Source organism: Giraffa tippelskirchi, chromosome 4, assembly GCF_054371585.1.
Source record: "Giraffa tippelskirchi isolate mGirTip1 chromosome 4, T2T-mGirTip1v1.2.pri, whole genome shotgun sequence".
NCBI lineage: Eukaryota > Metazoa > Chordata > Mammalia > Artiodactyla > Giraffidae > Giraffa > Giraffa tippelskirchi.
In genome coordinates, this window is record NC_137278.1 from 43502501 (window position 1) to 43527754 (window position 25254).

The window sequence follows — 25254 nt, forward strand, 5'->3', positions numbered from 1 at the left end:
CAGGGAAGAGAGATAATTTTAAGAGGTATATATATGAGTGTGCTGGGTCTCTAATGGGCCAAATAAGTTGGTTAAGTGACTTTTTTCATAAGTTAAATGAATATTGATCTGTTTCTTCTGAATTGCTAATTATAAATCAGGAAATGGTGATAAAAGGGTACAGAGAATTAGAATTAAGACCCCAGGAAAATTGGAAGTTAACCTCTAAGATGAGAGATGAAGCAGAGACCATGTCATGTGTCATGTGGTGTCTGGAAGTTGGGCTCCAGAGTCCTCAGATTGGGTTTGAGTCCTGGCACCACCATTTGAAGTCAAGTTACTTTCTTCTCTGAGCCTCAGTTTCCTCACTAAAAATGTGATTATTTGTAGTCCCAGTTATTAAATGGAACCTCTCCCATAGGGCCATTGTGAGAGACAAGGAGATAATGTGTGTAACATGTGTCCTTAATGTTAGATACATCAAGCATTTTCCATAAAGCCAGACTTATATATAAGAAGCATGTAATAAATACTGGCTATGATTGTTATGTTTAGGTAAAGATAATGAGTAATACTGAAGACTCAATGAGAAGGGTTCCTAGTAACAAGTCAAAAATTTCATTTTTGTATTTTTGTGGGCCCGGTTTCATGCTTTAAAGCAGCTTTAATATTTATGACATTTGATTCCTCAAAGGCTGAGGTAAAGAAACATTCTGAGGAATGTAGAGAAAAGTTCTCTTTTCATTCTTTTTCCCCTGAATATATTTAATATTTTTAAATGGTCAGTTGCTAGATTTTTGTATTGGTTAGTCTACAAAAAGCTACAGAATCTGTATTTGTGGCCAAGGAACTTAAGGAGGTAATCATGATCACTTTTCAGTGCTTAAAGGTTAGAAAGCCAGAAGATGCAATTTTATTGCAATTTCCCCCTCAGAATACTTAATTTTTACACTCAAAATATAAATAAAATATTGTCATTTAATACCCCAAATTATTAGTTTAAAACACTACTACTGTCCTACAGTAAGAAAGTTTGATAACCATCACATGAAAACAGATTAGGAATGGGAAAGAAACACCATTCATTAGAGTAATACTATCTGTAGCACTTTAGTAAAACAGTTCATCAACATTCCCATTATAAACTCCATTTTTGCAAAGCTAACAATATTGCTGGTTCAGATTCATTAGCCCTATACTTACATACAAAACATCAGCTTAGAACACATGTATGTTTCTAATAAGCTTTATTGTTCCCAAGGAACTAATTGTTATAAACTTTAAGTGCTAGAAATTTAAAAATTCTTCCTCTGCAACAATTACAAAATAAAAATAAAAACAAAACCCACAAAACATTGCTTATGGAAAAAAATTCTCTAGCATTTGCATGAGGGTTTTATAGACCCTAAGATAGGATGGCAGGAATACACACACACAGTTTCACACACTCTCTCTCACATACTATTGTTATTTAATATTCAGACTAACACTGATTTAGGATTACTCAATTTCAGAAGGAACTAGTCGTATAAATCCCCACAGCTGAGTTGACTCTGATACTGATGTCTCTCCCCTAAATGAATGTTGGGATCCTTCCAGGCCTTCCCATGTCATGGCCATTCTCATCCCTGCTATCTCCCTCTCTTGTAGTACTGACTGAGGATCTCTCTTACAATCCTTTGCTACTTTCTTGCTAGAGTCTTCTTCCAACAAGTCAGGAAAAATGCGCATAATTCTGGGCCATCAACCAGTCCCCACCCTCCTCCTCCTCAAGATGCAAGAGCTTCAGTGTTAAAGGGGTCGGTGCTTAAAACCCAGAGCTGCTCAAGCTCTAGGAACCTAGGACTCAGGTCTAATAATAACTATTATTATTTTAGTTATATTTTAAATTAATAGATTTGTGTGGGTTTGTCTGGCCTGTAGATGCTTATAACAGTGCTTGTTTTGGAAAAGGTATCCTCAGTTCCACAAATCAACTTCTAAATAAACTGCATAGCCCTTTTAAAATTGAGTGCAGTTTCTTAATAAGAAATAGAGATTACCATATGACTCAGTAATTCCAATTCTAGGTTCATAACCCCCCAAACTGAAGAGATTCAGAGAGATGATTTGAGACCATGTTCATGGTAGCCAGAAGGTGGAAACAACCCAAATGTCTGTCAGCGGATGAATGAATATACAAAATATGGCATATATACACAATGGAATATTACTTAACCACAACAAGGAACAGGGCTTCCCTGATAGCTCAGTTGGTAAAGAATTGCCTTAATGCAGGAGACCCCAGTTCAATTCCTGGGTTGGGAAGATCTGCTGGAGAAGGGATAGGCTACCCACTCCAGTATTCTTGGGCTTCTCTTGTGGATCAGCTGGTAAAGAATCTGCCTGCAATGCAGGAGACCTGGGTTCGATCCCTGGGTTGGGAAGATCCCCTGGAGAAGGGAAAGGCTACCCACTCCAGTATTCTGACCTGCAGAATTCCATGGACCATACAGTCCATGGGGCTGCAAAGAGTCGGACACGAATGAACAACTTTCACAACAAGGAATAAAGTAGTGGTATTTTACAATACAGTTGAACCTTGAAAATATTATAGTAACTGAAAGAAGTCAGACACAAAAGGATAACTATAGTTTGATTTCACTTATATGAAATATCTAGAATAAAACTAATTCAGAGAAACAGAAAGTAGATTAGTGAGTCCCAGGGGATTGAGAGGAGGAAGTGAGAAATTAATAAGCACAGTTTCTGTTTAGGGTGATGAAAAACTCTGGAAATAGTGGTGGTGATTGCATAACACCATGAAGTATTAGATGCTACAGAACTGTACATTTTAAAATGGATAATTTTATATGTGAATTTTAAATCAATAAAATTAAAACTTTATATAGTCAGTATCCACAAGTATATAAAAACTGAAATAGCCAATAAAGTATTATTTTGCTATTAAAAAAAAAGAGAGAGAGAAAAAGAGAACAGTCTCAAGAAGTAGAAAACCTAAAAATGGGTTCAGGCCCTAACTCAGCCAGCCATTAGTAATTAAGCCGTCTTATATGAGCCATTTCCCCTATCTGAGCCTTAGTTTTACCATGTAAAGTATATGATTACTATCTGCTCTACTTAATTCTAAGGGTGAGATTCAGAAAGTAAATGAAGAATATGGATACTATCTGCTCTGCTTAATTCTAAGGCTGAGATTCAGAAAGTAAATGAAAACTCTAACATATCAGAGAAAGGTGCTAACTTCTATTATAAATGAAAAGTTGGAAGCATTGGAACCTCCAAAAGGAAAAGGAGAAATATATGCTTTCCCTTTCTAACACCTTACTTTTTAATTCAGATGCTAACTAGGCTTTAGGCAAATCTTGGTGACCATTATTTCAGCTGGAAGAGGTTTGATACAATCCAGGAGAATTCTTGTAGCTTATCAAGCTGGGGAATCAAGTTTAACAGATTCAGTCTAGACCAGATTCTGTCCTGTGTAGTATGGAATATAAAACCCTGAAGAGATTCTAGAGTCAGTCTATAGTCCATGATGTGTTTCAGATAATAAAGTGATTTATAGTTGGGACGAGGGCCACTACAAAGCTTTACTGGTAATATGTGGGATGGGAAGGAGAACATGAGTCTGTTCTGGTTAGAATCCTCAATAAATCAGGTTCCAAGCATGAAAGAAGGAAAGGAAACAGAATTTCTAGTCTTTTTTCTTGTGACACAAGGCTCTTTTATGAAAAAGCCCTAAAGTCTCCACAGAACAGTTTGAAACCAATCCGGTCATACAAAACCAAAGGTATCTTCATATTCTAATGTGTTCTGATTTCACTAATGTAGGCAATTTTCAAATGTCCCATATAAATGCTTATTTCTGAAGGAGTTCTTTAACTGTAAATACATCTTTGGCAGATAGAGAAGAAATAGTTCAAGAAAGCTTTCCAATCCTAATCCACTAGTAATTTAGTAATCTATTTAACATAAAATTAAAGCAATTAATTAGCGGAATAGATTTTCTACTTAGATTTTGACATTTTTTAACTTAACATAGTTTACCTTTAATTTGGTATTAATGATTTCAATTTATTTCCCATTTTTACCTCTTTGTAGGAGCAGCATTTTAAAGAAACATATGCATATGTACTTCTTAAAAATACATATACAGTTCCCCCCCTCCCCTGCCCTAGTAGCTTACTACACACTTAGATCTATTCAATCACCACTGGCAATCAGCATTAAATGCCAATCTACCCTCTGGTTAGGAGCTAACTTGCTGCTCTAAACCATTTTTAGAAACCTTCCTATATACCTTAATCCTTTCAAATGCAACTGTGACACAAAGTATTACAGACTTTTAAAAAGCTGTTCTCTTGAAAAAAAAAAATTGCAGAGCATCAGTAACCAGATAGTATTCTCAAATTTCAGTGATCTAGTCCATGGAGCCGTCCCCTATGCATAGTGCTCTGTTTCATGCAGTACATGGCTTTAGCTGGCCAAATCTTTTTTTTTCCCAATGAATCAGTAGAACAGTGAAGATCTTACTTTTTTTTTAAGCAGTGGCATATCAATGAGGCACAGATGTGTATTCCAACTCTGCATGGATGAGCACACTGTTCAATAGTGCTGGCTCACACGGTATCAGGGCGAGTTATCACTTCCCATGAAGGCACTCTTATCACCAGGGCCCAGAGAGGTGGCTGCAAATCGCAGCCTTTTTATTTTCAAGGCAGTTCTGCTGAACATTCAGGCTTCAAAGATTCACACTTCCAAAACTCTATAAGAGTTTGTGAACGCTCAATTTGCCAAAACTGTTTACAGTGTAATTGGGCACCGTACCTGTGTCCATGAGATAGCGAAGGCGCTTCTCCACCAGTGCGGCACGGGTGTCAATTTGCTTTTGCTCATTCTCTAGTGCTGCCAATTCTCCTACAACATACTGACTGGTGTCTTTGAACCCTTTCTGTTAACGAGAACAAACAGGAAGGAAAAAAAAAATCACTTGTAAGTTGCATTTTTTCCTTTCTACAAACACTTAGTAAAGCACTTACCTAGAAAACCAAATAACGCCTTTAGTATCACTCTCAGTACCAAAGATCAATGCCCTGTGATTCAAAACATTTTCATATGTATTATATATAACTTTTGTAAATAGAGAAAACCTCAGCTGTTTAGTATTATATTTATAATTTAACACCCAGATTTAAAAAGTAAACACTAAGTAAGAAAAATTTCTCCTTAGAGTTGAGTCAGTTATTAAGCGTGGACAAAGATAGATAATTTTCCCCTTAGTGGCTGTCAAACAAACAATTATGACATCCTTAATTCGAAAGTATAATATAAAAAAATGTAGTTTGGCTAAGGAACTGATTCGTAAAGAATTTATCTGGAAAAAGATCAGATTTGTTCTCATAGAAACATAAAATTAAAAAGATACATTTCTTCTTTTCATAGCGACTATACTTTTAAAAATATTTTTTAAAATGATGAAAGAGAAGTTTCTAATATCTCCAGTTTCCCCTCCAGCTGGCTTCTGTACCTTAACATGTCATTGTGTTGACGTATTACTAATTATTGTAGCTGCGAATTCTAACTTGAAAGGTGGTTTCAAACCTTGCTACACTGGATCTAATGCTACCATACAGTGATTTCGTTAATCTTCCATGTAACCAAATTTGGATTTTAATCTGAAATTTCACTTTTTATAACCATGCATGTTAAAAAAAATTATCCTTAGAAGTTCTATTTGAAGTAGCAGTTCTATTATAAAGTACCAGTAAAACCTTAATTTTTATTTTCATATTACAAATTTAAATAGGGCAGGGTTATTTGTGGTATAGTACCAAACTGATTAATTACAGCTCCCTTTGGAATGTTTATCTTGTGACATTTTAGGGGTAAGTTTCCTAAGTAGCTGACAAACACTAAAGAACTGCATAAGTGATTACTCCCACCACTGCCACTACTACTATCAGCACTTATAATATTTATTCAGAGAAATAAATGTGAGCAACCTTCCTCTCTCAAATCCCTTCCCTACCTAGAAGCATATTAATCTCTAAGAAGCAATGAGGAATTATCTTTCATTACTCCTTAAACAAGAAACTAAATCAAGAATTATGTTATTATGAGGATATTTTGGAAGTCGCATAATCAACAAACCTATCTAACCACAAGAATAACTTACTTATCTTTGGAACTAGTAAATATGAACTCAATTTAAACCAGTTTATTGTTAAACTGATTATGGTAGTTGACAAACTGAAAGCTGAAATATTTTTAAAAAATCATGAAACTGATAAATCATGTCTTAGGATAGACTGATCAAATAAGTCACTGTATTTTTTAAAGATTCATACAAAGTGGATTTTCTCTTACCTCAATTATGAAATAAAGCAAAAATTATAAAAACAGAATAAATGCTAATGGTAACTTTAAAATTCAGTGGATGCTTTTTATATCTATCTGCCAGAGACCAGAGCATTTTCAAAACAGATTTTTCTTTTCTCAATCCCATCCAGAGGGAAAAAGCAAACACAGTAAGAGTAACAAAGATATAAGAAAACAGAAGTGGTAAGTAATACATAAACTTCACTGCTTCTACTCACCAGTTCAGTTAAAAATAGTCATTAAGTTTATAGCCAGATTTACTTAATGGGAGTATACAGTATACTCAAATATTCTGTAACTTATAAATTATACTAAATATTTCATCAGGATATACGACGTACCTCTTCTATGTATTAAGACATTCTTTTAGTGAGATAACTTTAGGATGAGAACCTAAAAATGAGAAGTTTTTAGAGCCCTAAAATATAGTTTGTAACTCTCAGTACATTTGCAAGGGTTTTAAAATCCAACAAAAACAATTTTAACAGGAAAAACAATGAAAATATTTACACAAACTGGAGATAACAATTTTAAAAACTAGCACCATTAAAGCGAGCAATGCTTCCAGACAAAAATTCAAGTTAAAACTTGTTCTTCCTGCTTCTGTCCCACAGCTGTCCATCAAAAGCAGCTTTCTCCCTGCGGTCTATCAAATATTTCCCTCACAAATCAATTTTACACATGATCAGCCCATACCCCTACTGAGCTGAACCTCCCCGTTAATTAAGTGAAGAAATTACCATATATATTATATTAATGCAAACATCATTCAGCTAGTAATTCACGGCTGATCTGGATAATGGAAAGGTTGAACACCCATTAACCCAAGCCAACAAAATGGGTTGGCTGAGAAATTCTAGCAGGTCTCATGTGACTTTTCCCTCTAACTGCAGCTCTGCGGTATCTGCTATTGTAATAATTAAAATCCTCCTGGTAGATCAATACTGGAATCTCTTTATGGGAAGTGCCCTGATGGAAATGTCTCAAGGAAGCTGGGGCTGTGGAACTCTGAAAAATTCATTTTTTTTTATCTGACAATTATCACCACACTGCAGACTAATTCAACAGTGCACCCCTCTCACTCTGCTTTGAATGCACTGGAGATTGACATCTTAAAAAACCTAACATCTCATTTTAACAAATAAAGGCACTATTTCCACATACAGTTTGGAATTATCAGCAATCATGAAACCACACAAAAAATTAATATACATTAAGCACTTCATCTTCTGATGGCTTCCTCTGAGTTTCAGTTATCGCTGCCTTCTCCTCATTTCCTTTCTTTGTATCTTCCTGTGTTGATCTCTGCCTTTTCATCTCTTAAAAAAAAGGACAAGACATGTAAAATTATTATAAAGCTTGATAGTTGTGTATTAAAATGTGGATTTACATTATCAGCATATATATATATATATATATATACACACACACACACACACACACACACACACACACACACACACATACATACAGCTAAATATTGTTAAATTGCAAGATGGGAAAACATCTAAAAGAGTGTTCTTACCTGGTCTATTCTCAACATATTGACTGAAAGATTGAAGTTGAGTCTTTCTGACTGTAGCATCTTTGCTGAACACAACAGGATTTCTAAACCGTTCTGTTGCTTTTTGTAATCGCTCAGTCCTGAGATCCTCCGTGCCATTCTAAAAGTAAAACAAATGTGTTAAGAGACTCCTGACCTTATAAATGTGAGATTACACATTAGTAAACAACTTTTACTGATTTAAGATAATGTCAATTTAGAAATATATTGAAAGAAAAAAAGGATTGTAAAGAGTTCTAAATAGCTCAACTGCAAGGTCTGTTGCCTGTAACCAAAACCTTTGGGAGATAGGGTTTAAATAGAGAATCATTCTTGATAACTTTGATTCATTAGATACTGTAAACCTCCCTGTCTTCTCCTGATGATATGTATCATTTAAATGCCACGTTGCCTCTGTCTACCCATACCCACCCCACAGCCTCACTATTCTGCCCCATTGGTTTGTACAGTCCCACAGACCTGTATGACAAGAAGAACTAGTTTCTAATTTTATGCCCATTGAGATAAACCACTAATGCTGGATGAAGGCTAAAAGGTAGGATTATAATACTACCCCACTGAACTGCATTTCATCAGCTATAACTTTCCAAAGCCAGATTTGTAAGTAAGCCCTTTACAGCTAAGGAAACTACAATTATCTTTTCCAGAGCTTCCTATGTTAATACTGGTAACAAATTCAAATGGTTCTAGCAACAAGAAATATCCCAGAAGACTGAACCACTGCAGTGTGTGGAAGCTGCAGATACCGAGGTGCTGTGTACCAAACAAATATTTCATTTTATACCTAATCTTTTATTATTTTTATTAAGTGTTTTGAAAGTAAATAGGGAAAGGCTAAGATGCATGACTAATAGCTAAGCCTGCTGAATGCTGAAACTGGTTATCAAAAGCTACCAAGACTTTGCCCTTCCTCTGCATTGAGACAATCAGTAATGAGGGAGTCCTCCAATGGCCTATTCTCTAGCCTCAAGGAGGCCTGGGATACAGAATCCTCTAGGGAAGGTAACAGTTTATCCTTTTCCACAAACACAAAATGCCTCATTTATAAATGTGTAAACTGCATTTTATTAAAAAAAATAAAACCCCAAATCAATGCTGAGAGCTTCTAGGGGACAGATGGAGACTATATGTTCTTTATAAGCATCATTTTAAAAAAATCTTAACTAAAAAGATCCATACAAAGACAAGCTGTTTAAAGCACACCTTTTGTTGGAATAAGTTTGAAAATAACTACATTTAAGGGCTTTTTGGAAAGCAAAACCAACTACATCTATTTAGATAATTAAACCTTAAGAATGAAAATATCCGTTTCATTTTTTTAAGTTATATATTTATTATTAGTATCATGCTTATAATACACTACCTATGTAGCTAGGATAGAAACAATTATGGCTTTTATTTGTTTAAGAAAAGTGTGTGTTCTACTGTTGTATCATAATAACTGCCCAATAGCGTAAAACTCAAGTCTTTACCAAAATAGACAAACATAGCTAAATTTTTTGAGGCCTGGCAACATGCTAAAATATCAGTGTGATTAGCTAGCAAATCCCATCTTAAGAAACCTTTTTATGACTAGGGACTTCTGCCACTTTACAAATGTATTCCTCTAAACCCACTAATTCAGTTAGCCTTTTCAATCCATTGTACTATTCTTAGGCTAGCTTCATTCTGCATTAAATCCAGTGCAGAAAGCTAAATTGAACGCAAAAAATCAGACCTGATCCAGGCTTCCTTTTGTTCAAAGATAGAGACCAAAAGTCCTCTGGTGCTGCCACACACTTTCATCACCAATTTATAGAAACCGACAGTATAAGGGAAAAGCAATGAAAGTCATTGTTTTGGGACTTCAAAGCATCTCTGTGTCAGGGAAAGGAAATCCTTTCAGTCAGCAGGGCAGTCCCCACAGTCCGCAGGTGGGTGAAATGTTATACAAGACTAGAAGTGCCCTAAAGCTAGAGAAATATTAATGATACAGTGCAAGGAAAAGGGAGGACAGCTTGAGAGAGGATAATATAAATAGTACAAATCATCATCATTATCGTCATCTTACAATGTGTCCTTCTGACTAAAATCTTACACAAGGTAAGATTTATACTAGCACAAAGCACATGCAAGTATCTTCAAAATTTATATTCAATCACATACCATCTTCAGGTATTAATTCATCTTAACAGGTCAGAGGCTGCAGATGACAGAATATGCTTTTAGGATTATAAAGTACCAGTGGAAATTCGAATACACAGACACCAAGTCAAATATTTTAAGTAAGATTTACCTTAATGTCTTGCTCTGAACTTTCATTAACAGCTTTCTGAGCAGTGCTGGAAAGTGAATTTGCCACCTGTGGCTGAGTGTCCACGAGTTTCTTCAGCTTCAAGTCTGCCAACTTAGTGTCTTGTTCTGTTAAATATGCAAATATTATGAATAACTGTGTGAGCTACATTTAGATGTGTAGCTATCAATTTAAAGGATATCATAAAAATATTACTATATTTTAAAAAAGAGAGAGAAGGACATTAGAGTTGTGAAATAACATATAAGACCAGACATATGCAGAACTCTGCATCTATATATCTACTATAAACAATATTACATACTATATAACTATAATTATTATACTGTAACTATAGTATAACTAAGTAGTCTTTAGAGATATTGACTATATCCCATTTTCAAAAATTGAGATATAATTGATATATAACGTTGTGTAAGTTTAAGGTGTACAGTGTGTTGATTCAATACATTCATATATTGCAGTATGATTACTACCACAGCATTAGTCAACACTTCTATCATGTCACAAAATTATCATTTCTTTTTTGTGGTGGGAATAAATAAAATCTAGTCTCTTAGCATATATATGTGCTTCTCCCCAAAATCAGTCCCCATAAAGAATATAGTTAACACACCTAAAGACCATTTAGTTATCCTATGGTTAATAGCAGCTATGCTTACCTTAAAACCTCAGCCCATATTTAATACATATATTTATATTAGCAACTTTATAGGTTGTACATAATAAAAGAAGGTATTACAAAGTGGGTATTTAAAAGAGGTAATGCATTTGATTCTAAATTATATTTAGAATTTTGTAATTTTATTTCTTCTAGTATATTAAATTTAGACATAAAATGCCATGCTGCTGCTGCTGCTGCTGCTAAGTCGCTTCAGTCGTGTCTGACTCTGTGCGACCCCACAGATGGCAGCCCACCAGGCTCCTCCGCCCCTGGGATTCTCCAGGCAAGAATACTGGAGTGGGTTGCCATTTCCTTCTCCAATGCATGCATGCATGCATGCTAAGTCGCTTCAGTCGTGTCCGACTCTGTGCGACCCTATGGACAGCAGCCCACCAGGCTCCTCTGTTCACAGGATTCTCTAGGCAAGAATACTGGAGTGGGTTGCCATTTCCTTCTCCATAAAATGCCATATTATGCTCTTAACACGATCTTAGACAGTCATGTATATACTGTTAGAATTCAATGTTTATGTGTGTACATATATACCCAGCATTGAAATAGGGTATACGTTCACAAACAACTTCTAATTAGAGGGCAGAAATAAAGATTATCATATTTTGCAATGTATGAAATATGGATAGAAATTTAAAATAAAAAATGGCTATAACTTTAAAAATAAATAATTTCCAATTATTTTTAGCAAGTAAATTAGTCTTTAATAAAATAGTTCAGAAGCAAATGGAAACAATTCCATTTAAAAAATTCACTCAAAGCAACTCTTTAATATAATGATTATAAAAGACATGCTGACCATTTGGTGAATGATATTTTTCATAAAGATTAATAAGTTTTCTAATTATAAGACTCTTAATAAATGCTATTATCATTACTTTCATGCAAATTGGTCAGTTTATATTGCCAGGCTTCTTTTTAAAACAATATCTGATGAACTATGGTCAAATCAAGATAAAGATTAAACAATTTATTATTAAAACATTATGACTTTTATATACATATAAAAAAAATTTTGGGAAAAATAAAGCAAGGATAAAAATCATAATGTATGCTACATGTTTTCAGATTCCAGTTTGCATTCCTATTTCTTTTTTTTTTCATTCCTATTTCTTATTGCCATGAAATAAACCATAGTCTAAATTGGAAAGTCTGTCCTATGTTCATGCCAACACTTGGCATGCTTGAGAACTGTAAACAATGTATTAGTTAACTCCAAAAAACAGGAAGACTGAGATGTGTTTTCTTTTTTGGTATACAAAAAAGTAGGAAGAGTGTCTTTAAAAAGGATAAGAGTCAAGCCTGTTAGACCTTAATATTAGCCAGCCTTTAAATACACTAAAATATCTCACAAAGTTGCTATAACTAAAGCTAAAAAATTCTCCTTACCTTACCCAAAAAAGGGTTAATTTTTCCTGTCTTCATAATCTACTATTATATCAGGAAATATGTATCACTGATTGTCACTGATTTTATACTTCCATGAATCGAATGTTAAGGCTTTAATTCTGAACTTATGGGTGCCCTCAGCAGTAAAGAGATGATACTGATTTCTAGAAGACTTTGATGGTGGCTGTGGTGAGAGGGTGAGTAGGTATTTTAAACCGAAAGAAGTAAAAGGCAGTTCAAATTTTGGGTTAAAATTTTTAAAAATTTCCTTAAATATCAGTATTCTCCTGGACTTGAACAATTATAAATATATTGCCCTGTATCTAGTAAAGTACTATTTAATACTAAGCCATGAAGGAACTACTAACAAGAGACACAGGTTTTTTTTTTGGGGGGGTGGGGTGGCTGCTCTCCATAGTTAGGAAGACTCTGGTTGACTGTTTTTTTGCAGAAATAACAGCATGATTTCAAACAGGGAAGAAACAAAGCAGGTTAGCATTGCAGGGACATGCCATGGCTGGGAAGAATAGAGCCTCTCCCTCCCTGTAGCTTTTCACAGGTAAAGACAAACATTAGGGATTTCCACTTTCTTACCTGTAATTGCCAAAGACATTTTACTGCTATAAGAATTCAACTTAATAAGCATTTATGGAACCCCTCATGTATACAAAGCGACCTGCTGCTGACTTATAAAGGTAATGCATATGGAACATTCATCTATTAAACCAAAAGCAATTATCTTTATATTTTATACAAGAACTCAGAAGTTCAATTGCAAATGTGATTACTGGTATGCTATCTATTGATACACAATAGGAGATTAACTTAATTGTAATCTATATAAGCAGTTTTCAAAGAGTTTTACTGTAATCATTAAGCAAGTATAAAATAATTTATTATCAGTATTATTTAAATACTTAAGCACAAAATTTACAAAATAATATTCCTACTAAGACTACCAATTTCAAACCAAATCAGGAAATCTGATCCATGGTTTAGATTACATTTGAAGCATTCCATATGCTTCATCTATATCTTAGAACATCATAACAAAATATTTAGGCTGAGAAGGGAACCAATCACAGAATGTCTACAAATTGTCCCATAAATACCAAAGTGAATATTAGTAATAAGAGAAAAACTAAAATTTGCCATTTCAATATTATTGCTAATTTTAACATTAAGCCTAAAACAAAATAATAATATAAAATTGATGGAAGGTGGAGTTAGCTAAATGATTTGTGAGGGCATAAGATGTAATAAAACTACCAAAAGAACTTACTATTATTATTGGTGAGATAATAATAAAAATGTAACAGAAGAGTTTGTCATGCAGCAGGACACAAAGTATTTATAATTTGAAATTACCGGGAGTATCAAGGTCACTTTCTAAGTTAGTAAGTTCATCTCCACCTCCTACAACAAATCCTTCAGGAATCTCCTCCTTAGTATTTATCTCAACATTATCATTTTCATCTGTAGGAACATGTAGCAATAATGTTAGTATATTATTTCTATTTTATATCATTGTTAGAAACACTAAGGAAAGAAAAATCAGTATTTTAATGACAGTTCAAATTCAGGTCTGACACAGACAAGAAAGTTAAAAAATCAGTTTTAAGTCAATTTTTCATTATTGGGTTAACATTTATATTTTACATTCCTATATAAAAGATGAATTGTCACATTAAAGCAGATGCAAAGATTTTGACAATTTGCCACAAGCTGTCTCTGAATTATTGAGCTCACTGAATCCCTATATTTTAAAATGTAATCTACTGCTAATTTCTAATGCCAGTAAATAAAAATAAAGTTGGTTTGATAAAAAAGTCATCAAATAAAAGTCACCAAATATTTCTAAATTTCACATTTGATCATTTATTAGATATAAATATATAAAGAAACAAATCATTCTTTATAAACTTGTAGCTATTTTTAAATTATCTGCATGAAGACTTAAATGCTTTTGTACTATTAATGAAATATGATCGAAAGCATTATAGACAAATTTAGAACTGACATTGAGATGAGAATAGACAGTACCTTTATGCAAAAGAAAGTTCAGAAACAATTAAGACAGTACATCGTGGAAGACATAAAGCTGGGTAAAACACTGTTATTATTCAAAATTAAGTACATGGGAATGAGAAGCCTTATACTATTCTTTTTATACATTTAGCAAAATGCATTAGGTCATAATTAATTAATGATATTTTTTAAAAGACATATATTACATATTTTTCCTTTTTAAATCCTAATGATAAGTTGGTTAAGTAATTTTCAATACTATCTATTAAAAAAGGCATAGCAGTAGATTTGTGTATTAGAAGCTAAGCTTTAAATTCTGCTATTGACAGGCAATGTACCTTTTGGAGACATATCTGTACAGCCCTGGGAATTGAAGAATATCCCTACTAATCTACAGTTTATTTTTCATAGGGCAACTTTTATTAATAATGAGATGTTCCAAAGGTTATTGCAATTGAGAAATTCTAAATTCTCTAACTTTGGTTTAAATCTTCAATATTTGTCCTTTTCCCTGTACAGTGTGTGTTTGATTTTGGGCTTCCCAAGTAAATATTTACTGTGAGCATTAATATTAATAGTTTACATTTATTGAAGACTTCCTAATGGAAGCCATTTAGAAGAATACAACAGAGAGAACAAGAATGAGAAATGCCTCCAAGGGAAAATATTGCTTAATGCTTTCAAATCATTAAGGTATTATACTTGGCTATATTATTTAAGTACAATTAGTTGAGAGAGCTTTTCTAATCAACTGTGCTTAGTACAACTATTTGACTAATTTCATAAAAGTAAGCACCATTACCTTCATTGTTCTCAAAAATACTTCTCTAAATAATTCTGTAGTTAAGGGAAATGAATGAACAAATATTTCCTGAGTACCAAGGAAGTGTTCAGAACACTTCCTCCTGTCAGAGACTTTACTACCAATAGATTTTAGAGTATGGTATTTTGTTCCTGCAACCAGCCTCTATTGATTTCTACTGTCCATAATTAATCTAGAGTGAAAGCACAAAATTCAACATTCATTCATTTACTTATTCAAGAAACTTCTATTGTATACTGAAACTGCAATTTACAAAACACTGCTAGACGTTGAAGAGGTATCAAGTTTTATAAGACATCTATTCCACCTTAAAGTTATATATAAGTGAAAGTCACTCAGTCATGTCCGACCCTTTGTGACCCCATGGGTTGTAGCAGGCTCCTCTGTCCCTGGAATTATCCAGGTAAGAATACTGGACCGGGTAGCCATTCCCTTCTCAAGGGGATCTTCCCAACCAAGGGATTGAACACAGGTCTCTGGTATTGCAGGCAGATTCTTTACCATCTGATCCACCAGAGAAGCCCAAGAATACTGGAGTGGGTAGTCTATCCCTTCTCCAGGGGATCTTCCCAACACAGGGACTGAAAGTTATACATACAAATGACTATAATACTATGTAGGACAGTTAAGTGTTATGAAGTAAAAATAAGATAGGGAGCAAATTCAAAGGATGAAAAGATTATTCTTTTGCCAGTAGCAGGAGGAACTATTTTTTGGAAGCACTAACCTTTAAATTGAGTCTTCAGAAATGAAAAGAATTTCAAAAAAGTACAATTGAGGGAAGAGTTTTACAGGCATGAGAGCAGAAAAGCGTAGTGTATGTTCAAAGAATGGTGTAAAGTCATATTTGGCTCAAGCACACTTAAAGTGAAATAATAAGTAAGACTTAAAAGGTAAAAAGATTTTACTTGGTAGGAACAGAGGGACACTGGTTTGCTGGTCAAACATGATTGGCAATGTGATGTTTAAGTTGAGAACAGTCTATATAAGCAGTTTTCTACCATAATGTTTTATGGTAATCAGTTGTGAAATATGTATAATTACTAGTAACAGAAGCACTGAAGCTTATGTTTTTTATGAATTAAAGTAGCTCCAGTATTATTCCTAAAATATTACTCTTGCTTACGTTCTGATATGCCTTCATATGTGAAAGAAAAAGTGGTCCAGGGATTGCACACAGGAGCATACTAGCCATGTGACATCACCCTTCGTTCGAGATTGCTGAGTAAGATGATGGCCTGGAGAACAGAAAGGGTGGAGGCAGGAAATCCATATTGGAGACTGTTATAACCTCCAGGCAAGTAGTATGGAGAGCTTAACCTATCATAAAATAATTGGGAGTGGGTATGACTTGAAAACCAACTGGATACTGGGTAGTTGGAGGAGGGATACTGATGAGAGAAGAGTGAGACAGATGTCAACACTGACTCTCCAGACAGAGTGACTAGAAGGATGGCATTGTTATGAAAAGAAGCTAAGTCTGGAACAGTGGTTGGATATGGGTACTTCAGGTCCTGGGGTTATGCAGTGGGATAGTCATTACCCCTTTACACAGTGCCAGGATAATGTGTGATGTTGAACAGATGCCATTCATTTTATTTCCTGGCTAAACGAAATCTCTACCCATACTACCCCTCACCAGTAATGCTGAATAGGCTAACTCAAAGTTTATAAATGTATTGTTAACCTTAGATAAAAAGATTACTATTTGGGAAGGATAAGAGTAAAACTTGACCTCCTCTAATGCTCAGGTTTTCTTAAGAATAGATTTCCACTTTCTTTCCATTCACTGACTTCAGTTTTACAATGAACACTTGAATTTTTTTCAACAGTTATTGTTACACATTTCTTAATACCTATCGAAATACTCTAAATGAATTTTAGCAGAACTAAAGTACATGTGTGTTTGCGTGTGTCCTTAAGATATTACATATTCAATAATGATATATATCAGATTATATATATCTTTAAGGCTAACCATTTAAAACCCACTAGGTAAGTGTGGCCTAAAGTAAACTAGAGATACAATACACAATAGAAGGTGGTTTATAAGTATGGCCTGTATGTAGGAAAAGGCAGAAAGAGATTATACATACACTGGAATGAGACAATGCATTCCAACTGACACTGTATAGCACCATAAGCAAAATGGTGATCCCAATGTTATGATTAACAGCACAGAAATAAGGCCAGTATTTAAGACTTATCATTTATAAATAAACTGAATGAAAAGTCTGAATATAGGGTAACAGTGAAAAAAAAAAGAATATCTGCACTTAAAAAACAAAAGAAGTTGAGGCTACTTTAAAAACATATTCACACAAAATGGTAGTTTACAGAACACCTACATTTACATGAAACTGTTTCTTTCCAGAAAAAAACATTTTCAGAATAAGATACCTCATTTGTATCATGATTTAAAAATTCTCACTGAAGGCGCCCTGTAAAATTTATAACTTGTAAAGTTATCCTATAAAAATCAAACAAATGATAGAAAACAATACAAATTGCACTCATCTCACACGCTAGTAAAGTATGCTCAAAATTCTCCAAGCCAGGCTTCAGCAATACGTGAACCGTGAACTTCCAGATGTTCAAGCTGGTTTTAGAAAAGGCAGAGGAACCAGAGATCAAATTGCCAATATCCACTGGATCATCGAAAAAGCAAGAGAGTTCCAGAAAAACATCCATTTCTGCTTTATTGACTATGCCAAAGCCTTTGACTGTGTGGATCACAATAAACTGTGGAAAATTCTGAAAGAGATGGAAATACCAGACCATCTGACCTGTCTCTTGAGAAATCTGTATGCAGGTCAGGAAGCAACAGTTAGAACTGGACATGGAACAACAGACTGGTTCCAAATAGAAAAAGGAGTATGTCAAGGCTGTATATTGTCACCCTGCTTATTTAACTTATATGCAGAGTACATCATGAGAAATGCTGGGCTGGAAGAAACACAAGCTGGAATCAAGATTGCGGGGAGAAATATCAATAACCTCAGATATGCAGATGACACCACCCTTATGGCAGAAAGTGAAGAAGAACTAAAGAGCCTCTTGATGAAAGTGAAAGAGGAGAGTGAAAAAGTTGGATTAAAGCTCAACGTTAAAAAAACTAAGATCATGGCATCTGGTCCCATCATTTCATGGGAAATAGATGGGGAAACAGTGGAAACAGTGGCTGACTTTATTTTTCTGGGCTCCAAAATCACTGCTGATGGTGACAGCAGCCATGAAATTAAAAGATGCTTACTCCTTGGAAGGAAGGTTATGGCCAACCTAGATAGCATATTTAAAAGCAGAGACATTACTATGCCAACAAAAGTCTGTCTAGTCAAGGCTATAGTTTTTCCAGTGGTCATGTATGGATGTGAGAGTTGGATGGTGAAGAAAGCTGAGAGCCGCAGAACTGATGCTTTTGAACTGTGGTGTTGGAGAAGACTCTTGAGAGTCCCTTGGACTGCAAGGAGATCCAATCAATCCATCCTAAAGGAGATCAATCCTGGGTGTTCATTGGAAGGACTGATGTTGAAGCTGAAACTCCAATACTTTGGCCACCTCATACAAAGAGTTGACTCATTGGAAAAGACCCTGATGCTGGGTAGGATTGGGGGCAGGAGGAGAAGGGGATGACAGAGGATGAGATGGTTGGATGGCATCACTGACTCGATGGACATGGGTTTGGGTGGACTCCGGGATTTGGTGATGGACAGAGAGGCCTGGCGTGCTGCGATTCATGGGGTCGCAAAGTGTCGGACACGACTGAGCGACTGAACTGAACTGAACTGAACTGAATACAAATATATTATTAATGAAAGTTGAAAATAAAAATTACTGAAGACCTGTAAGATTTTATTTTCGTTGAACAAATTTAGACAAATCTATCTACCATAACTGAAATAAGGTTAATGCAGGCAAACAATCTCATGGGTAAAATTTTTTAATTTTCATTTATCTATTTGAAATCCAAAAACAAAGTATACTATTCCATCTAAATCAATGAGGGGCAAAAATGTCTTCTTAATAGTTAAATGAGCCCTTTAAAAAAAGTTAAATGACTCTAACCTAACTCAAACCAAACCAATAAACTACAGAATAAAGATAAATAGATATGACATAAAATATCATATATATGATATGATAGGTATCATAGATATGACATAAAATATACACAGATTTAAGTATACATAAATATATAAAATCTATATAATATATACCATGTAATATATAATAGATACAATATTATCTTCAAATTAGACATACACCCTCCTTGCAAGTGCCCATGGACCACTAATAAAAATGCAACATTTGTTTGGCCAAAATAAAAACTTTTTAATTCTCAAAGCAGAAATTCAGGCCATATTCTCTGACCACAATACCACATAACTAAAAATGAAAATGTCACACTTTGGCCCCAAACAACTGTACTTTGCCAAGTAAGATCAATATAATAAATTAACCCATAAGTAAGGCTGTGATAGGTCTACAAGCAAAAAAATAAAGCAAAAATTGAAAAAACACATGTAGTATACCACAATATCACTGACTCTCTTCTAAGCCTTCAAATTATTTCAAGAGGAGAATAAGTAAAAGCTAAGCTGTAGCTCCTTGGACGGGTTCTGTTATTTCACAAGAATTAGGCTATTTCTGGTTGAAATAGGATGCAAGTGGCATGCTTGGATACCTGGCTTCAGAGACCTAAAATAACTTGCAAATATTTTCTGTGAACACCTGAGGCTCATGACACCTCACCTCAAACTTAGCAAGTTTCCCTTCCTCACTGAGGCTGGCTGCTGAGAATGGAAAAAAGCAAGCATTTTAAATAGGTTCAGGCAATGAGTCTGAGTATCAAGTTCAACACATCCCCTAGGTTGTGCTTTCACCTTATTATTTCAGCTCTTGACTACTCCCTCTTCTTTGTCACTCTGGACCACTGTTTCCAAAAAATTCCCTCTCTAGTCCATCATCTAGTCTGGTCCCTACACATTTCTCTCTCATGTTGCACCATTCCTTATTCAGATTTGGTAATTCCCATTAGACAGTGGAAGAGTGGACACTAATTTGTTAATTGTTTTTCCTGACTTATCAACCCGATAGGGTCCTTTTCATTTAGGAATTAGACTCTTGTGAAATCAAGAGAAGTTCTAATTTGCTATGTAAATGCCAGCAAACTATAGCATGGGGGCAAAATCCAGCCTACCACCCTTTCAGGGTAAATAACAGGCATGCCCATTAATTTACATATTGTTCAAGCTTGCTTTCAGACTACAAGGGCAGAGTCAAGCAGTTAAGAGAGAGAACATATGGCCTGCAAAGCCTATAAAAATTCACTCTGGCCCTTTCTAGGAAGTTTGCCAAATCCTGGCCCAACACAATGGCTGGCACCACTAAATAGATACATGTGTATGTATGAATGGTTGAATTCTAAGAAGGAATCTTACCCTTTCCCTTGACCTAAAGGTCTCTCCCATTCTGGCCTTGAAAGCTTCAGCTTAGGCTTTGATGCCAGAGCAGACCTAGTCAGATCCATACACCTTTATGAAGACAGACCAATATCCACCATTGAGGTCAAGGAATAGGTCTGCACCGCTTGAAGGTCAACTTTAGCTCTGATTAAGAGCCTACCATCTGATATGTGGCCACTTCCAACATTCAAGGTATGGTATGGTCTATGAGAGAAATGGGCCCTGATCACCTTGATCTTCTTAGGGAAGAGTCTAGACTCTTCAGCAGGTTCTCATAAGTCATCTGCTGAACCCTGTCCCATCTTCATTCCATCTGGCTTTTCCTTTTCTAGTCTGTATTTCTTTGTTAGTTTCAGAGATCCAATCCTCACTTGTTCTTTACTCACTTTGTTGACTGTTGAATGATGGCAAAATCAGGTCTTCACTTTCCCTAGTTACCAAGCTGGGAAGCTACCCATTTGGGGGTTGTAACACTGACTAAGTCTCTCTACCTAGTCTAGTTCTTGCTTAGCCTCAACTGGGATTGGATTATAGAGAGAAGACCAATTACATAGCTGACTCACCCCATACCCTTAATCAGAAAATTTTAATCCTTTGTCTTCCCAGAGTTTACAACTCATTTAGCATTGTTATCTGCTCCCTGTCAGGAAAAAAAAATTAAAAGAGACAGTGGATGCCTCTCTATTTTATGTTTACTCTTCTATGGGTTTACAATGTCACATGGAGATAGTATCAGTAGTTTTAGGACAGTCTATCTGGAGGGTCAAGAATATGAGGCTTTTTTTTTTTTAATCATTCTGAGATACAAGGAGGCAGGGACATCTAAGGTTTACTTAGAATATCTGGAATTTCTATGATATCAAAGAAACGTCTTGTTACTAATAATAAATGAAAGCAAATTATAACAGCATTATATACATGTAGCTGTGAGTGGTTACTGCCATCACTATAAAACTTTAGCAGTGAGTATAGAAACTGTTAATAAAAATTTTGAATGACAGGAGTTGAAAAGGTAAGATGAAAGACTTAACTAAGAAACAAACATTCTGAGAACACCAGATGGGCAGATACATAGCTATTTGGGAAAGCAGCATTCAAATATATGGGGATGGACGGTAACACACTATAGGCATTTGCTGGAATGCTCTACAACAGTAAGATTTTAATACAAAGGATCAATTAGAAATAACAGCAGTAACTTTCAGTTTACTATGAAGAAACTTATTACTGACCTAGAAATAGTTTCCTTTGTTTCAGGTCTCTAAGGTTTTATTCGAGTCCTCACTTGCCTACTCTCCAGTGATCTTAGCATTTAAGATTAACTCAGAACAAGTACCTGGCATGTTCTGGTATCTTTGAAATAAAAAAGCCCTCTTGAATATACTACTAAAATAAAAATACAAAAAGTTTCAAGTTAAAAGTGCCCAAATTGAGCACTAAGAGGTAAAATTTAAATTCCCTTTAATTATATGTATATATATATATATATACATATATATATATACATGTCCTTGTTTCAACATCAAGCTTAGAAAAATTTCTACAGATATTGAAAAAGACCCTCTTCAAATAAGAAGACTAAGAGAAATGCATATGGGACTTATTAATAATTCTTACATGTCAGGTTATAGTGCTGGAAACATTGTTACAGCTACTTTCTGAAGATCTGGTTCAAAGTGAAAATCTCTCATGCCAAAGCTCTCCACTAACAAGTCTTGTGATCCAGATGCTGAGGACTTGATTGCATTTTACTCATTCTAATACAATTAATGAGGCATCATGGGGAATCACAAACTAAGGCCTGTCAGAGTTTTCTCCTAAATCATATTCTTGGTATTTCTCGAGTACTAATCATACTTAATCATAATCATAGTACTTCCTGAGTTGTTAAAAATTAAGTCAAAGAGTTGATTTTGAAAACGGCAATAGTCATCTTCTGATTTACTATGTTTTCTTTAAGTTTTTAGCAACACACCAACATGTTAGAAACTTTATGTATTTGATGCACAACATTTTGAAGCAAGAATAAAATGTCCCGAAAGGTCCATCGCAGATTTCTGGGTTGTCTGTAGAATATGATACAAGATTCTTAAACTCACCTCCAGATGTCTTTGACCTTTCTTTCAACTTTTCGGCAGCCATTTCACCATAGCTGGGAAGTTCTGACATCTTCACTCCAGATCGAGCTTCTGCTATTAGCTGACGAGCTCTCTCTCTCAGCTGCCGACGTCGCTCTTCATCTTGCTGCTAAGATATATTGAACAGTTGCCAACTCAGTAATTGACAGAAATGCAATTTCATTTTCAATCTGATCATCATGATAGTAACTGGTTTACAGCATGGTGCTTGGCCCACATTATAAATAGGATGCTCTGTATCAGTTGGATGTCACACCATTTTTAAAAGACATCCAAGAATCAGATTTTTAAAAACATTTACAAATTATTGTATTAAAATGTCTGTTAAAAATTCAAAGTAGCCTTTAAAGAATGTTTGGCAATATAATTACTGAGAAAGTAGCAGGATCAACTATTAATAAAATAACTGGGCTTTTAGGAAAAAAGTCACAATACTGAAAACAGAATTTCAATTAATACGTTCTTTTTTTAAGATTAAAATTTAACTTGCACGTTTCTAGTAAAGGCATACAGCTCTGGCTAAACGAAATTTTTGACAGAAAATGCTGCTACATCATGTTGATCAAATATAGAAAACAGTATTTTTAGGGGGCTACAGCAGGCTACCTGGTGCTTAGTTCCTCAGTTATTGTTGATAGTTTTAAAATCAGAATTAGATACTGATGTACTACTATCCCCATTTCTACTCTCCCCGCCAGACACACACTGAAAAGAAAAAGTAAAATCTAGTGTGGGTTTTGGTATTTGAAATAACTAAAAATGACAGAGAATTAAATAAATTAGGTTTTGCCTCCTAAAAACAGGTTATTATGAATTGCAAATAATCAATGTGAAATTGCTTTGTTAACTGGAAAGTATATGATATAAGGCATTATTATTATGACAAAACAAAGCCTGAAATAATCTGGCCCCAACATATCTGTAGTTACCTTCTCTTAACCTCTTCCAATCTCTATTAAACCTCACATCTATTTATACAAATTGTTTGTATCATGTGGTTTCATGCATCCGTGGATTTGAAATGAATATATCATGTCATCTTCCTGGAAAGTTCTTCTCTCATCTATTTAACTCCTACTCATTCTTCAAGATTCACTTTAAATCCACTAAACTTCTCTGACTACTCTTTTGTCCTCCTTGCTGGTGGAAAGAAGTTCTCCTTCTTCTCTGTTGCTACAGTAGTGTGTGTGTGTGTGTGTGTGTGTGTGTGTGTGTAGTGCATGTGATTACTTTTTAAAACACTACATATCAAGTTACAACTGCACAAATGCCTCCTTCTCAGTAGAATTGAGCCACTCAAAGGCAGGAGCTAGATTTGACTTATCTTTGTATCTGTGGTCCTTAGTACACACCCTGGTGCTTGGTACTTGCTACAGAAATTTCAAGCATGAAAATTTATAATTTATACTCACAAAGCTTATAATACAGAGGGAAAGATAAGACAGCCACAATAAGGAGGTGCGATCAAAACGCATGAAGAGTTCAGAAGAAAGAAGTTTGCTTTTGTGTGTAACTCTCCCCTGCCCCCCACCAAGGGGAATGATCAACCAGAGGTGTACATTTAACAACAATGTATAAAATAGGTTGGCATAGAGGGACTGGAAAGAGAGTACTTAGGAGGCTCTTATAAACACGACAAGGAAGCTATAATGAGATTCAGAAATGGGATAGTGGTAATGGGAATGGAAGGAGACAAATGTAAGAAATACATCAGATCTAGAACTAGTATCTGTACCAATTCTTGGTAACTGATTAGAGGTAGACGGAAGAAAAAAGCTGACTCAGAAGTTTTAAACTTGGGTAACTAGAACTGTGGCATTAAAAATAGAAATAGAAAAACCAAGATGAATTATAAGAGGAAAAGGCTGGAAGCCTGCGGTAAGATAGACTAGATTTGAGAGGCTGGTTGGACATTTGAGTCAAGATGTAAGTAGTTGGGAAGCGAAAATGATGCTAGAAAGTGAAGTCAAACTATGACTACAGAGCTAACAGCTAAAGTGACAGGAATACACGAAATCACCTGAAGAAGTACTGTAGAGAAAAATAAGACCTACTAACTAAATCATGGAAAACATCTATATTTAGGTAAAAATAGGAAAAGGAGACAGAGAAGGAAGAGGATGAGAACTGTGACACTGATACATCCTGAGTATCAAAGACGAAGAGGCTTTCATGAAAAAGGGAAAAATCAACTGTAGTAAATGTTAGAGGTTAATAAGTCTGAATGTTTAAAAAGGGCATCAAACTTGGTAGGTAATAGCATTAGAGAGAGGGGTAGGCACTAGATTGATGGAGTTCAAGCCTAGGTAACTGTTCACAAATTTTGAGATGGCTAGAACTGAGAGCTGTCAAAATTAATGAGGGTAGATTAATAGGGGTATCGAATGGACCCAGAGACAAGCTTGAAGCTCCCAGTGGGCAAAGTGAAACAATTCAGTATCAAACAAACACACAAACAATGACTGCAGTGAATTGAATAATCAATGAAATCATACAATGAATCAGTGAAAATTCATCAATT

General features: G+C 35.0%; 1 protein-coding gene across 50 annotated transcripts in view; it reads right to left on the reverse strand.

Annotated features, from left to right (window-relative positions):
- EHBP1 (EH domain binding protein 1) overlaps positions 1 to 25254 on the reverse strand; it is a 392290-nt gene that overhangs the window by 36802 nt on the left and 330234 nt on the right. For 20 of the 50 annotated variants that reach the window (XR_014081759.1, XR_014081760.1, XR_014081758.1 and 17 more), the window contains 5 exons: positions 22695 to 22842; positions 10197 to 10321; positions 7883 to 8021; positions 7570 to 7676; positions 4807 to 4930 (listed from right to left, as the gene is read on the reverse strand). Coding sequence is in view for 47 of the 50 variants with exons in the window: in XM_081588428.1 (XP_081444554.1) it covers positions 4807 to 4930; positions 7570 to 7676; positions 7883 to 8021; positions 10197 to 10321; positions 22695 to 22842 (643 nt within the window). In the remaining 3 variants the exon portion in view is untranslated. Of the gene's footprint in view, positions 1 to 4806; positions 4931 to 7569; positions 7677 to 7882; positions 8022 to 10196; positions 10322 to 13647; positions 13756 to 22694; positions 22843 to 25254 lie in introns of all 50 variants that reach the window. The other 30 variants (XM_081588419.1, XM_081588417.1, XM_081588393.1 and 27 more) reach the window with 5 other exon arrangements.